The 14,308-nt window shown below is 36.1% G+C and overlaps 1 protein-coding gene across 2 annotated transcripts in view; it reads left to right on the forward strand.

Moving 5' to 3' along the window:
• The window catches only part of LOC100115038 (venus kinase receptor), a 28,906-nt gene extending 15,036 nt beyond the window's left edge, over window positions 1–13,870 (forward strand). Inside the window, exons 2-11 of one of the 2 annotated variants that reach the window (XM_016986367.3) lie at window positions 5,561–5,663; window positions 5,738–5,963; window positions 6,052–7,504; window positions 7,592–7,705; window positions 9,623–10,018; window positions 10,093–10,439; window positions 10,773–11,288; window positions 11,365–11,477; window positions 11,604–11,811; window positions 11,881–13,870. In XM_016986367.3, the coding sequence (XP_016841856.1) occupies window positions 5,573–5,663; window positions 5,738–5,963; window positions 6,052–7,504; window positions 7,592–7,705; window positions 9,623–10,018; window positions 10,093–10,439; window positions 10,773–11,288; window positions 11,365–11,477; window positions 11,604–11,811; window positions 11,881–12,436 (4,020 nt within the window). In that variant the 5' untranslated portion in view covers window positions 5,561–5,572 and the 3' untranslated portion in view covers window positions 12,437–13,870. The remainder of the gene's footprint in view (window positions 1–5,560; window positions 5,664–5,737; window positions 5,964–6,051; window positions 7,505–7,591; window positions 7,706–9,622; window positions 10,019–10,092; window positions 10,440–10,772; window positions 11,289–11,364; window positions 11,478–11,603; window positions 11,812–11,880) is intronic. The other variant, XM_031932946.2, reaches the window with a different exon arrangement.
• The last annotated feature ends 438 nt before the right edge of the window (window positions 13,871–14,308 follow it).

Consider the following 14,308-nt stretch of genomic DNA (forward strand, 5'->3'; position numbering starts at 1 on the left):
GAGTCGTCGTCGACGATGAGCGAGTGTCATTAGTCAGCCGTTGCGAATAGATGCGAGAGAGTGACACGACGCTGTCACCTATAAGAAACGAGCCCAATGCAAATTCGTCGCAGCGATCGAAATAATGCATGTGATCGGCCTTGCAACCCGAAAAATTCGTCGAAGATGGTAAAAATTCAACGCAGCGCGCGTTGTTCGTTTTAATCCGTTCCTCGATCGTCGCTCATCAATTAGCCTTTATTGAGTATTAAAATTTGCTCCGCCTTTTACGGACGTTCGGATATAACGGAAAAACATATTTGGCACTGCAGGTCCCGTAGACCGAAAAACCGGAATCGAATATTTAGCGTCGTATTTTTTCGCACACAAGTAAATCCTCCGTTTTATCGAAGCTGCTCTTAACGTTTTTTTTTATTGAAAAATTCTCGGCAGAAAAGGAATCCGATGTTTTTATGTAAGCCGTCGCGAGGATAAACAGCATTATTTTTCTCCATACGAGAATGTGGTACAAGCCACCGCTGCCGTCGTCGTGGCAAGCGGATAAAAAGTGTGGAAAATAAGCGCACTGCACTTGCGATTACCGTTGCCATACACGATGTTTTATTCAGCGCCGATAACAAAGGTCACGGGTCGGCTCTACTTTGACGCCATAACTACACACACATGACAGCAGCGGCGATCGCCACTAGCTAAATTCCAAGACGTGCGTTTCCCTGCGCGCACGCACTATACTGGTACATGATTCTCGTTCTTGTCCTTGGGCATCGCTTAGCTCGCTTGTTTGTACAATTTTCCGAGCGACTCTGATTAATCTCCTCTGGCTGCAGCTCTCTAGCATCGCTGCAGGAAAACAAAACACGCACGGGTTTTCCTGTATGCATGTCTTGGTATACGTAGAAGACTGATGCAGAGAGCCGAGCTTAACTCGCCGACGAGTGCGCGCCAATCAAGTTTCCCGCGCAGTTTTCTGCTTCGGGAATAAGAGCAGTCAGCGATATTAATATTGTATAGAAGCGCACAGTAGGCGGGTATACCGATTTACATCAGCGCGAATTGGAATTGCATTTCTCGTCCCTTACGTGAGCGTGAAGCCTTTCTCTGTTTTGTCCCTGTGATGGTGTAGTATATAACAGTATCTATACCGACGATTTTTGAAGACTTCTAGCGAGAGGCTGACACGAGTCACTTACGATATCCTCGAACAAATAAAATCGGTGTTTTTACGCGGTCTTCTAGTTGCTCGCACGCGTAACCCTAGCCGCTGCTCAACGTCAAAACAATTTATAAGGCTCCGTGTATCGGCGCGTTGCGTCCCTAAGCTCTCGGTCGGTCTGTAAGCGAAATCTCTCGGACGTATAGAAGCTAAAGAAGTGCGGAGCTCGGGACCGTGTTGCAACGCGTGTCTGCGGCGTATGCACCGACGAGGCCAGAAATAGGAGCCGAGCAACTCGTGTGATGCGTCTGCGACGACGACTCGACGCAGCTCTCGCCGTTTGTCGACATTGTAAACAAACAACCTGCGCGTGTGCGAATTTATGTGGACCAGCTGTGGCCGACCGTTGGCATACTTGAATTTCTGCGACTGAGCTGCTGCTGCCTGCGGATCGATATATTTTGTTATCGTGTAATTAATATAAAAGATATTAACGCTGTCATCGTAGCTTGTTATTGAGTGAAAGGACTTTCTGCTCCGTCGAATCGGTTTTTTCTGTTCTCTCCACGCCGTCTCCCATTCAGTTTCTGCGAGGAAATTAATCTTGTCTCCCGAGAGAGCGGGTGATTCTTTTTTTTTGCAAGATTTACTTCCTCGCACAGTCAGTTCTATTGTGGGTTCGCGGTAACTGGTCTGACCATTTTGGAGGATATTTAAATTTAGACGCGTGTACACAAACATATCTAGTTTTATCCTCAAATTTAATTTTACCCCCGAGTTTAACCAAACATGCGCCTATCGTATGTCCCGAACGTTTGCAAAATTGTCGTCGAGTTGTTTGCAATCACCAGACGCTCCCGATATAAATTCTCGAAGCGCGGGGCGCGCTTTATTTAGTTTCGCGCGTGCAGACGCTAGTAAACCTATAGCGCCTACGCACTCGCGCCGGTTGATTCACAGGGCGTTTTCGCGCTCCCGCGCGATTAGTCAGCGTCGAAACTATTTAAGCGTCACAGCGGACACTCACACAAGCGCGGCCGGCAACTAGAAAATGTCATAAAAGAGAATTCGGACGTGTGTCCGTGAGTTTCGTCGCTGCTTACACGCGAAAGCGAGTCAACGAACGCGAGCGAAGTGCAGCAGAGCAAGATTAGCGACAGTTGATATTTCATAAGAGCGTGACGAGCCTCAAAGCAGCAGCCGCCTGCGTTGTCTAAAAAAGCCGAGAATATGCAGTCGCTTAATGAGGTCGTTGCGTCGTGTAAAACTCCTTTTTTGTTGAGTACACGCGCGTGTTTCCTAGCGTATTACCTGCTATAAAAAATGGTTGTTTTTTTATGACTTTTAAAGTTCGAGACTCGCTCCTCCCTTGTATAGGCCTCGCAGAGACTGATAATTCATTATATAGCCAATAATTCATTTATTTGCTACGTTTACGAGGTATTAAGAGCCTAATGCCTGCCCGTAAAGCCACTCGTTCAATTATTGTAATTGTATAGTTTTTACTCAGTTCGCATAATGATATGCGCTGTTTATTGGCGCCGAGCAATATTGGATATACGCTCGTTTGACAAGAAATCAAGCGACCATGTATACGGCTGTGTACGTACACTTGCCTCCATACTTAATACACGAGCAAGCGCAGAAAAAAAACGAGGCGCAACTCGGAAATATGTGCGTGACGTCATTCGAGTAGTATTACTATCGACGATGGGCGTTCAATTTAATCAGCAGGCGTTTTACTAGATATGATTTTAATAAAATCCGTAATTAAAAGACTTATTCTTTCATCATCGCCAGATTGAAGTCCATGTTCTGCTAAATCATCAAAATTTTATAACGAGAATTTTGCAGATTTTTTCTAATTTCAATATTTTTGAGATTACAGCTGATGTTTTAGTTTTATTTCGTCCCTGGTAGAAACGGTATCCAAGTTATTTGGAAGTTCTGAGGTTGTCAATCTCAGAACTTGGTAGTTTTCTTTGTCAGTTTTTGTTACAAGATGTAACGCTTTTTATCCAAGTTCTTTGGCAGTTTTTAGATTGAGTATTCTTGACTATTTTCTTCCGAAGATAGTTGGTAAACAAAATACGACACAGGTACACGTGGTTAATGGCGATTCGAGGTTAGAATAGAAAAATCATTACTAGCAGGCTTGTATTCGAGTTTTTTTTATGATAGTATATAGAATAATGATTTGCATGCGAAAAAACACCCGAAAAATTTCGAGCGACCGGGGACTCGAACCCGAGCCCTGCACAAGGATAGTCGCGCGCCTTAGCCAACCGAGCCAAGTAAACGTTGTCATTTGACCAACTATCTTGGGCATTACTTTTCAAAAACAGCTCGATCTAAGAACTGCCAAAGAAATAGCATAAAAAGCGTTACATCTTGTAACAGGAACTGACAAAGAAAACTACCAAGTTCTTAGCTTTTTCACCATTTTAAATCGGCCAATTTCTACCAGGGATCTTTCTTCAGATTTACAAAAACTTGCTGCGATTGAAAAAAAATTGTCGACAAAAAGAGCTTGTTTTCTAGATATTTTGATTATACCGAATATTCAATAATTGCTTGTATTATTAGTAGTTTTTTAATAAATTTTTTATAGTAGTTTATTTATAAGAAAAAAATGATCGTCGAAAAATTTTCTAAGGTTTATTCATTCACATTTTTCATATTGATTTAAAAGTCAGTAACAGTTAAATTAGTATATGACTATACAAGACTTGAGTGCCCAATTTCTCTACCAGTGATATAATATTGAAAATTTGCAGCATAAGACTTAAATGGGACATTCTAATACGCTCGTGCGTTTACTTGGCGACAATGAAGTACGATAAACAAGTTTAAGAATAGATGCTCTACGGCACGATGTTTGCGCTCAAGTTTAATTTTAAACGCTATATACCTTATACTTTTTACCAACTCGAATGAATATGTGAAATTAAATAAGTATACCTGCGATAAAGTTTGGTGGTGTTGGTTTTTGAAACATGGTTACCGTCCTAAAACAAGCAAGCCGATTTTTAAATTAATAAGTATACAAGAATGTAATGCATACGACTGATATAAAGTGCTTCCATATGAGGATGTTTGCCCTGCAAGCTCGGCACAGGTGGCTCCAGTACGCGTCTCAGCTGTCATGGCTGCCACGCACCAATAAAAGAACAGAATGCAGACTGCCGCGAATTCAAATGTATAATTTGGAGAGCATGGAGGGGAGCCGCCATTCAAACCAACATTATTTTTCGCACAATTACTGCGAATTTCGCAAAACCCAAGGCACTTGTAGGATCCGCAATTAAATTGCAAACGTTTTATGTTACTTTTATGCCGATATAAGGCTGTTTCTAGATTTTCGCTGCATAGAATAAGTGAGGTAGCCTATTTGTACGATATAAAAACTGTACATTGGCATAAAAATAGCACAAAACGTTTGCAATTTAATTGCGATTTTTAAAAATGCCTTAGGTTTTGCAAAATTCATAATGATTATACGAATAATCATGTTGATTTAAATGACGATCCCCCTCACGCTCTCAACGCTAGGCACATGAGTACGCAGCAGCAGACTAGCACAGCTATGTTATAGGTGCGGAGGCCATGATAGCTGAGATGCGTACTGGCGCGATCTGGCTCAAGCTTGCAGGGCAAACATCCTCATAGTAATTCGCTTATTGTGTAATATAACTATTATTCATTATAATCATCAGCAGTAAAAATAAGCATATACAGTAAACAAAATAAAACTCTCAAATGAAAATATTTCACAGTCGTCCATTTGGTTGCTACCCTGGTAGAAATGACCCTAAGAACTGGCCATTTATTAGGTAGTAACTAGGTTAAATCCTAAGAACTGGCCAGTTACTAGCCTGTTCTTAGACTCATTTCTACCAGGGTATGTGCGATGAACATAACAGATTAGCTTTGCCATCTTAAATGCACTCTCGTGCAAACAATCGAGCAAACGCAAATAAGAAGATAACATCGGCGCGGAACTCGAACCGTCTTTCATACTGTTACTTTCAAGTGCGCAATCCTTTATCGTTTTTGGGATTTCTTTCGCAATAAGGTGTTCTGTTGTCAAAATTTCTCATTCTCATTCCTAAATAACGCTTTTTGATTATTTATTTATCTATTCTATCTACTTCAGGTAATCAAGATACGTCTTGTGACCAGTTTTTAAACGTATTATAAAAATATGCGAACAGTAATCACTGTAACGAACTAGTTAGTTTTACTTTCAATCTGATCTAGCGTCTTATTTGTCGTGCTTACTCAATATAAATTAGAAAACTAGATTGATAATCGAAACAAAGAATCACAAAAACCGCTAAGAATTAAAATATTATTCATCAGTATTAAAAAATTTTATTTTATGTATTATTTGCTATTTAATTGTAGACGAAGCTCAAGATGTGGGGGCTGCGATCTGTGTCGATCTTATTAATCCTTGCCTTTGGCATTAGGGTGGTGAACTCAAACCAATGCCTCACCATGTTAGAAGGTTTGTATCATATTTTATCTGTAAAATGATTGAATCTTAGAAAAAAATAATCGAATTGAAATTTCGTTAAATAGAAGTAAACCCAAAAAGGACTGCCAGGCTAGATGGACAAACTTTAAATATTCAATTCGAGATATCAAGAAGGGTAACTCAGAGGTTAGTCTCGAGGGTTATGAGTATATTTCTCCAAGAAATATTGGGTTACACTGATATTGCTCTCGTTGCAAAAGAGGATGAGTTTAACGTAACTGCCACCTTTGCAAGGTTATCTGAAAATCTAACAAATTCTCGAAAATCTATGTAAGTTCGATCATCATGTAGTATACTTTTTTTGCTCTTTTCATATAACTCGTTTACAAAAATTTATGTATTAACTTTACCATTACAGGATTCCTGAATCTATGGTGAACATGGAAGTATGGATTCCACCACATTTAGATACTGTGCCTTTACTAAGCAAACATGATGTCTTAAAAGTTGGAGTAGTTGCACCACCAGGACATTTTGGCTGGTTTATTCCAGATAGATTGTCAAGGCTAAATGATAGTTGGATAACCTTCACAAAACAAGAGACTGCTGCGCGATTCGATGTCGATGAAGTTAACCTAAGAAAAATTATAAATGCTACAATGAAACCCGACAATGAATACTACTGTCAAGAATCATTTTGTCATGAGGGTATGTACATTCCTCCTCAATGTCAATCTCACAAGCTAAAATCACAGCCTTGCGCACTGCTGCTGGCCGATTACTCTGAGGCGACAAAGTTTATAAAAGATCATATTGACAATTGGAAATTATATGTAAGAGTCGCTTGGGTTGGACCAAATCTCAAACAAATAATCAAGTCTTTGACTAAAGAGTATTTGCAACTCACGCAAAACTCCGCACTAGCTGATAGATCATTAGTTATTTTACACTGGACACCGAGCAACATAATTCCAAATGAAAGGGAGTTTGTATCTGTTGAATTTCCTAGATGTGGCTCAAGAGGTACCAGTATGGGATGTCAATATGAAACGAGTAAATTAGAAAAGCTCGTATGGAACGGACTAGAGTCGATAGCGAAGTTAGCTTTTGAAGCAATTAACCGAGTGCAGTATACCGACAGTATGTATGAAAATCTTATCAGCAAATACAATGAAAAGTTGATAAATAAATATAATAGCTACAGTAAACTTTCTGCAATGGAGCAAGAAGTTGCTTGTGACTGGTTGAAAGAAAATTTAAATTATACTCTTGACAATTGGATGCCAAACGATGAAGATAAAAATACTTTAATAGTTGGAGGAATCTTTCCAATGACTGGTACATTCTACACAGCAAAGTCAATTGTTCTTGCGGCATCAATGGCTAAAACTGCTATAAATCGTAATAACACAGTTCTGAGGGATTACAATTTAAAAATGTTGATAAACGATGGTCAATGTAAATCTGATTTCGTAATGAAATCGTTTATCGACTATATTTTGCACAATTTCTATAGAAAATTGATTGGAGTTCTTGGTCCAGCTTGTTCCGAAACAATAGAACCCTTAGCAGGAGTTTCAAAGCACTATTACACAGTCATAATGAGTTATGGCGCAGAAGGTTCTAGTTTCAGTGATAGAAGTCGGTATCCATATTTTTTTAGAACAATCGGAGAAAATCGACAATACAAGCATGTTTATTTACAATTGTTGAAGAAGTTCAATTGGAATCGAGTTGCAGCGTTTTCAGAAGATGGTTTAAAATATACAGAATATATTTCCTACATGCAAGAGATGCTCAGAGAAAATGGAATAACTTTCGTTGCCAATATAAAGTTTCCAAGAGAATGGCAACCTGAAATACTCACAAAAGTAATTTCTATTAATAAAATATATTAATGTACTAATTTCCATTCAATATTTTTCATGCAATTTCTATAATTTCAAATGTGTTTACAGTACTTGGAAGACCTTAAGCAAAAACGAGCACGAATCATAATATCTGACGTATACGATCAAGTTGCTCGACTGGTTATGTGCGAAGCTTATAGATTGGAAATGACAGCTGCACAGGTAATTGAATGATTAAATCATGTTTACTTATTCCTTAAACGTGCACTATTAATTAAAAATTAATCTTGCTACAATCTATTAATTCCATTCCTCTCTTCCTCTCTTAAAAAAATGATCGCCTTTGTTATGAAGCATTTAATACGTGATTCTGATTGGTTGCTGGTTGGTTGCCTAGGCAACGAGATCAGGACCGCGCTTTAAATTCATAACCCCCAAAACAGTCATAACTCATAACCCTGGTAGAAATGTTTAAGGTGTTTAAAATGAAATATGGAAACCTTGATAACAGATAAAATAACAAGAAATTTTAGTAAAAATTAATCATTACCAAGAGTGTGTAGTATTACAACATATGTACTGAAAAATGGCACCTTAAATGGCAATAACCCTATTTGAAGTAGTAATAAAGTGTGTGAATATTATTTAGTTTTTTTTTTAAATGTCAGTGAAAAGTTCAATTAAAAGAATAAAGAGTTTGAAGATATACTGTGTCTCTGTGCCCAAAGTCACCCTCGGTGAGGTTTGAGAGGTGAATTTAAAGAAAAGTTCAGTATCCGAGTCAGTAAGTTTAAGTCTATCATTATACAATGCTCTTTGAATTGTAAAAAGGCTACTAGAAATGTTACCTAGAAATATGTAACCTAGATGATTCTGATTTAACTGTTTTTGTTCATATTTTCACATGCAGGCTCATGCGAATTTTTTAATTTAGCGTATCAAATTTTGCTTATAGCCAGTTACGCAGAAACTACCATCTCTAGCACATTGTATTTCTGGTTTCTAGCATATTTTTACATGGAGAAAGTGATAAATGTTTTGGCTTTTTTGTCAAGGTTTTAGATAATTAGAATTTTGACTTTTAACAGTTGTGAGAGATTTTGAGACCGATACCTGTTTCTCCATTTTTGCATTTTTTCTCATTCGAAAACTAACAGGTCTAGAGAGCTCATATTTTGCATATAGATTTCTTTTGTGATTGTGAAAAGATATTTAAAGTTGAATCGACCTTAACTGAAATACTTTTGTGTTCGACTACAACACCCATGATAATTATTTAGTCGTATAGCATGAGTTTGCATTCACATCAGTGTCGGAGTTCAAATCAGAAGTTTTTCAGTTAAGGTCGATTCAACTTTAAATATCTTTTCACAATCACAAAAGAAATCTATATGCAAAATATGAGCTCTCTAGACCTGTTAGTTTTCGAATGAGAAAAAATGCAAAAATGGAGAAACAGGTATCGGTCTCAAAATCTCTCACAACTGTTAAAAGTCAGAATTCTAATTAATGCCTTGACAAAAAAGCTAAAATACTTATCACTTTCTTCATGTAAAAATACACTGGAAACCAGAAATACAATGTGCTAGAGATGGTAGTTTCTGTGTAACTGTACAAGCAAAATTTGATACGCTATATTAAAAAATTCATATGGGCCTCGATGTGAAAATATAAATGAAAACAGTTAAATCATAATCATGTAGGTTACATGTTTTCTAGGTAGCATAGTAAGTATCTGTGTAAAATTTTAGTCGTATAGCTTTTTTATAATGCAAATAAATGGCATTGTAATGATAGACAAACCCACTGACTCTCATACTGAACTTTTCTTCAAATTCACTATTCAAACTAATGATGACGACATTGAGCATTATTAATATATTTATTAAAAAATAGTTTTGAGGGATTTAGTAACATGTTACATGCTTATAAAATATTAGCAGACGTTAGTGTGCCGCCCAACACTTATAATAGATTTTCTACCAGTGTTATTAGACAGAGATAGGATCAAGAGCGCGCGAAGCGCGCCTTCATTCCTAGTAAACATATATATATATATATATATATATATATATATATATATATATATATATATAATAGTATATATACCGTTAAATACATTATTTTTGTCAATTCTAGGGTTACGTCTGGTTTCTGCCACTGTGGTTGCGAGAAGACTGGTATAATACAGATTACTATAATGAACTTGGTGAAAATACACCTTGCACTACTGCCGAAATGATGAAAGCTATAAATGGCCACTTAGGAATTTCACACGCAACATTTGCGCCTGACGATAGTATCATGCAAGAAGGGATCACTGTTCGTGAATGGCGAAATAACTATGAGCACTACTGTGCTATGCAAAAGGAACTCACGTCACCTTATGCTGGTTATACGTATGATGCCATGTGGACCTATGCTTACGCTATCGACAAATTGCTGAAGGAAAATCAAAGTTACATTTTCGATTTGCATTCTGAGCACACTACAACTCGGTTTACTGATATTATTTCTAAGACTGATTTTAATGGGGTATGTCGCAAAGCTTTACAGACCAAATGTGACCAAAGTTTAGAATCGCATTAAAATATATCAAATTTTTGCAGGTATCGGGTAGAATTAAGTTCGTCGGAGGGCCCTCTAGATTTCCAGTAATTAATATTTATCAACACGTAGATGGAAAGTCTCGTTTAGTTGGAAATTTTCATCCCAACATTTCAGAAGAACTTAATCAAGTGATCGGAGGAACTTTAGATTTAAATATGTCCGCCATTGTTTGGCTGTCCGGAAAGAAACCGGACGATGGCTCGGAACCACCAAAGAAATGCGTATTTTCAGGTTTCGCTGAATTATTAAATGTCTCTTGTGAGGGTGCGATCGTAATCGTTAATATTATAGGATTTGGATTGTTAGGAATATTCCTCGTCATCGTCGTAATTATAATCAAAAGAAAGTGAGTATACATATATAATAAATAAGCTTTAATTATATATTTATATAATTAAAGATTTTATATGGTATAATAGTACATTTGGAGCGAGTGAGAAAAGTCACATGAGGTAAAAATATTCTGACATTAAGATATTCACCCTACTTTACGCAATTGCATCTCAATGTACTATTTTGTATTTTTTATTTTTTTTTTTTTTTTTTAAATATATTGAATAACTAACAACATTGTAAAGAGCAATGGAATATCTTTTTTGGAGTCGTTGATTGATAAATATTTGTACGATACTTTATTTAATATTTGTTTGATTGATTTATCATTTTGTTATTATTGCAGGTATGACCAAAAAGTTCGTTTACATGAAAAATATATGAAATCTCTGGGGCTAGATTTACTTCAACAGGACACTTCGAGTCTTGACAAATGGGAAATACCGAGGGATCGTGTGGTTATTAATCGTAAATTAGGCGAAGGAGCCTTTGGTATGGTTTACGGTGGGGAAGCGTTCTTCCCTGAAAAAGGTTGGCTTGCCGTAGCTGTTAAAACTTTAAAGGTGGGAAGCAGTACCGAAGAAAAACTCAATTTTTTAAGCGAAGTAGAAGTTATGAAAAGATTTGAACACAAGAACATAATAAAATTATTAGCTGTATGTATAAAATGTGAACCCGTGCTCACTGTTATGGAATTCATGCTTTACGGAGATTTGAAGACTTATCTACTTGCTAGACGGCATTTGGTGAATGATCAACATTACGAAGACTCTGATGAAATATCAAACAAAAAGTTAACAGCCATGGCTCTTGATGTTGCAAGAGCGCTGAGTTACTTGGCTCAACTAAAATACGTGCATAGGTATGACGAGATTAACATATAAGATTTCTTATTTACATTACTAGAATACAGTTATAAAAAAAATTACTATTTACAGAGATGTCGCTTCTCGAAATTGTCTTGTCAATGCACAAAGGATTGTTAAACTGGGAGATTTTGGAATGACGAGGCCAATGTACGAAAACGACTACTATAAGTTTAACAGAAAAGGCAAGTTTAAAAAATTATTGTATTACTTATTAACGAACTGTTTCTGATTTACAATACTTTACGTGTGAAAAATAAATTATGTTTTTTTATGATTCAATTTGTTTATAATACTGTATGATATTTCAGGAATGCTTCCGGTACGATGGATGGCACCCGAGTCATTAGGATTAGGAATATTTACGCCCGCTTCTGACGTCTGGTCTTATGGCGTTTTACTATACGAGATTATAACATTTGGAAGTTTTCCATTCCAAGGCATGAGTAACAATCAAGTGCTTACTCATGTAAAGTCCGGAAACTCATTAACAGTACCAAAGGGCGTCAAGCCACAATTGTAAGTGATCGCTAGAAATCATAGTAATGTTAATTTTCAATAAATCATTACACCAATTACATTTTACAGGGAAGGCTTGATTCGGTCATGCTGGTCGGTAGAACACACGAAGAGGCCAACAGCGCCGGAAATTGTCGACTTCTTGGCGACTAATCAACGCGTCATAGCACCATGTCTCGATGTGCCACTGGCAAGCGTGCAGCTAGAGCACACAGGAGAGATGGAGATGCAGTTGAACACGTCAACAGACAGAAAGTTTTCGTTTCCGTGGCCAGGTCAAAGTAATAAGCAGAACAATAAATCTTCGCCAACAATCGACATGCCACTGGTGGACATTAACGATTCTACGTCGACGAAGAATCAAAACATCCATTCTATATTGGGAACTAGCAGCACTTCTGAAATAGAGAGTACAAAGCCATTGCTGGGCACAGACACGACCGACTCGGCCCCTAGTAGTTCTCAAAGCGCTGGCTTGGCGCGTTACGTCAATCTGCAACCAGGTGTCACGAGTGCATTTTTGGACGTGCCAAGCTCGGACTCAGATAACTACGGTATAGCTATGAGCGAACGTAGGTCCACGTTACCCGCAACAAACAATTTTAACAATATGCCACTTTTGTAAGATAGCGAGGTGTGTGACGTCGAAATACACTTTTCTCTGAATCGGCATTGCTTCAAAACATGCGTTTTTTCGTAGCGCTGAGAATGTTTTTCTTTTCGAACGATTGTGAGAAAACTAAACGTTTATATTATACAGTATATATAGAATGTTTGTTTACGGGTACCTGTGATCGTTATTTATTTATTTATTTATTTATTTATTTTAAATAATGCTAAATATGACTTTGTACATTGATACGACTCGATATTTTCCTATAGCAAATTTGGAAATGAAAGAAAGGGAGAGAAAGTGTGTATATGTGTGAGAGCGTTGTGTTTATAAAAGAATATCACGTTACTGTTGAGAGATGCTTTACTGATTGCTTTATTTTTGAGACTGAACACTATAGGGGATCACATTTGTATAGTCATCTATATAGAATTTGAAAGATTAACGTGCTGTTAGTATAGAATTGATTTTGTTCAATCTCGTCAAGTAACTGTAGTCAACTAAGTAACCATGACAAATGCTGTAGATATTATATTTCATGTTCAATGTAGTATAGTTTATCTATACTGATAATCAAATTAATTATCAAGTTAGCTTTAAACGTTAATTTATGAATTTCATATTTCATTAGGAATTTCGCCAAAACATATTTTTAAATTGAATAATTAATGTATGAAACTCTTAGTATGATTTTATATTAATAGTTTGTATCGAAAGCACAGTGTCTAGTAGTATGTAGCTTTTAGAAAATGCGAGCATAAACGCTTCATAAAAATGATTACACAAAGATAGAAAAACATATTTATTTTAGGTAACGTAAACAGTACAATATATCAATGTAGCGTATTCCACAAGATTGATTGCACCTCCGTCGTTTTGTACGAAGCCAAAATGAAAAAGTACATTGCTTAGTTTAACGGATAAACTGTTTTTATACGGAAGTGTTGCAATCGACACTTGAAGGCTGTGACTGTAAATATAAATATCATCAGGTGCATTAAAAATATAACTTCCACGTTACACTACATTTTTTTATATTTTATTGATTGTATCACCTCGTTAATAATATATAGTTTGATGATCGTGTGAAAGTAGCAATAATGTTTCTGTAACATTTGGCAATCCTAGAAATAGTTTCACAATATATGTATAGAGAACATCTATAATTTTATAAACTATGTTTTAACAAAAATCTGACATATATTTTAAATACTAAACCACGAAGACTTATTCTGCGATAATGCAAAATGATCAAGTGCAATTATCTTTCTAACTTTCGTCAAAGATATTGTAAAAAACTGCGTTTTAATTCGATACAAATTTATAATGCTATTATAATTTTACAAAAGTTTTATATAAAATATAACTTTAATTGTATAAAATTTCATTATTGTACGTTTGCAATATTTATTAAAATTTTTATATAAATACCATTCAAAACCTTAATTTTCTATTTACTATTATTTCATAATCAAACAGACACTACTGAAACCACGCAACATTCAACACTACGCCAAAGTGATAAACCGTTTAGAATTTTCTAAAATTTTCTGTGTTTATAGAGTGACTTAAAAAAAAGATTCAGTTTAGATTTAGTGAAGCTTCAAACCTTGAAAAAAGTTTTAATTTTCATAAATCCGCAAATTTCTCTTAAGCTCTTAATTGAGCAAAATTGACCTTTTTAATACTCTCAAATCTTTAGCAGATTTTTATTTGAAAAACTAAGGAATAATTTGAGCGCTTGCAAAGGAAGATTAGGAGCCTATAAGCAATAAACTAATAAAATTTTGAAAAAGTATCTCAATAAAATGAGTCATATCAGCTTCTATCTAAAACTTTTTATTAATATTTATGATAAATAGAATCGATTAATGTAAATATAAA

The sequence above is a fragment of the Nasonia vitripennis genome, chromosome 5 (assembly GCF_009193385.2).
Source record: "Nasonia vitripennis strain AsymCx chromosome 5, Nvit_psr_1.1, whole genome shotgun sequence".
Lineage (NCBI taxonomy): Eukaryota > Metazoa > Arthropoda > Insecta > Hymenoptera > Pteromalidae > Nasonia > Nasonia vitripennis.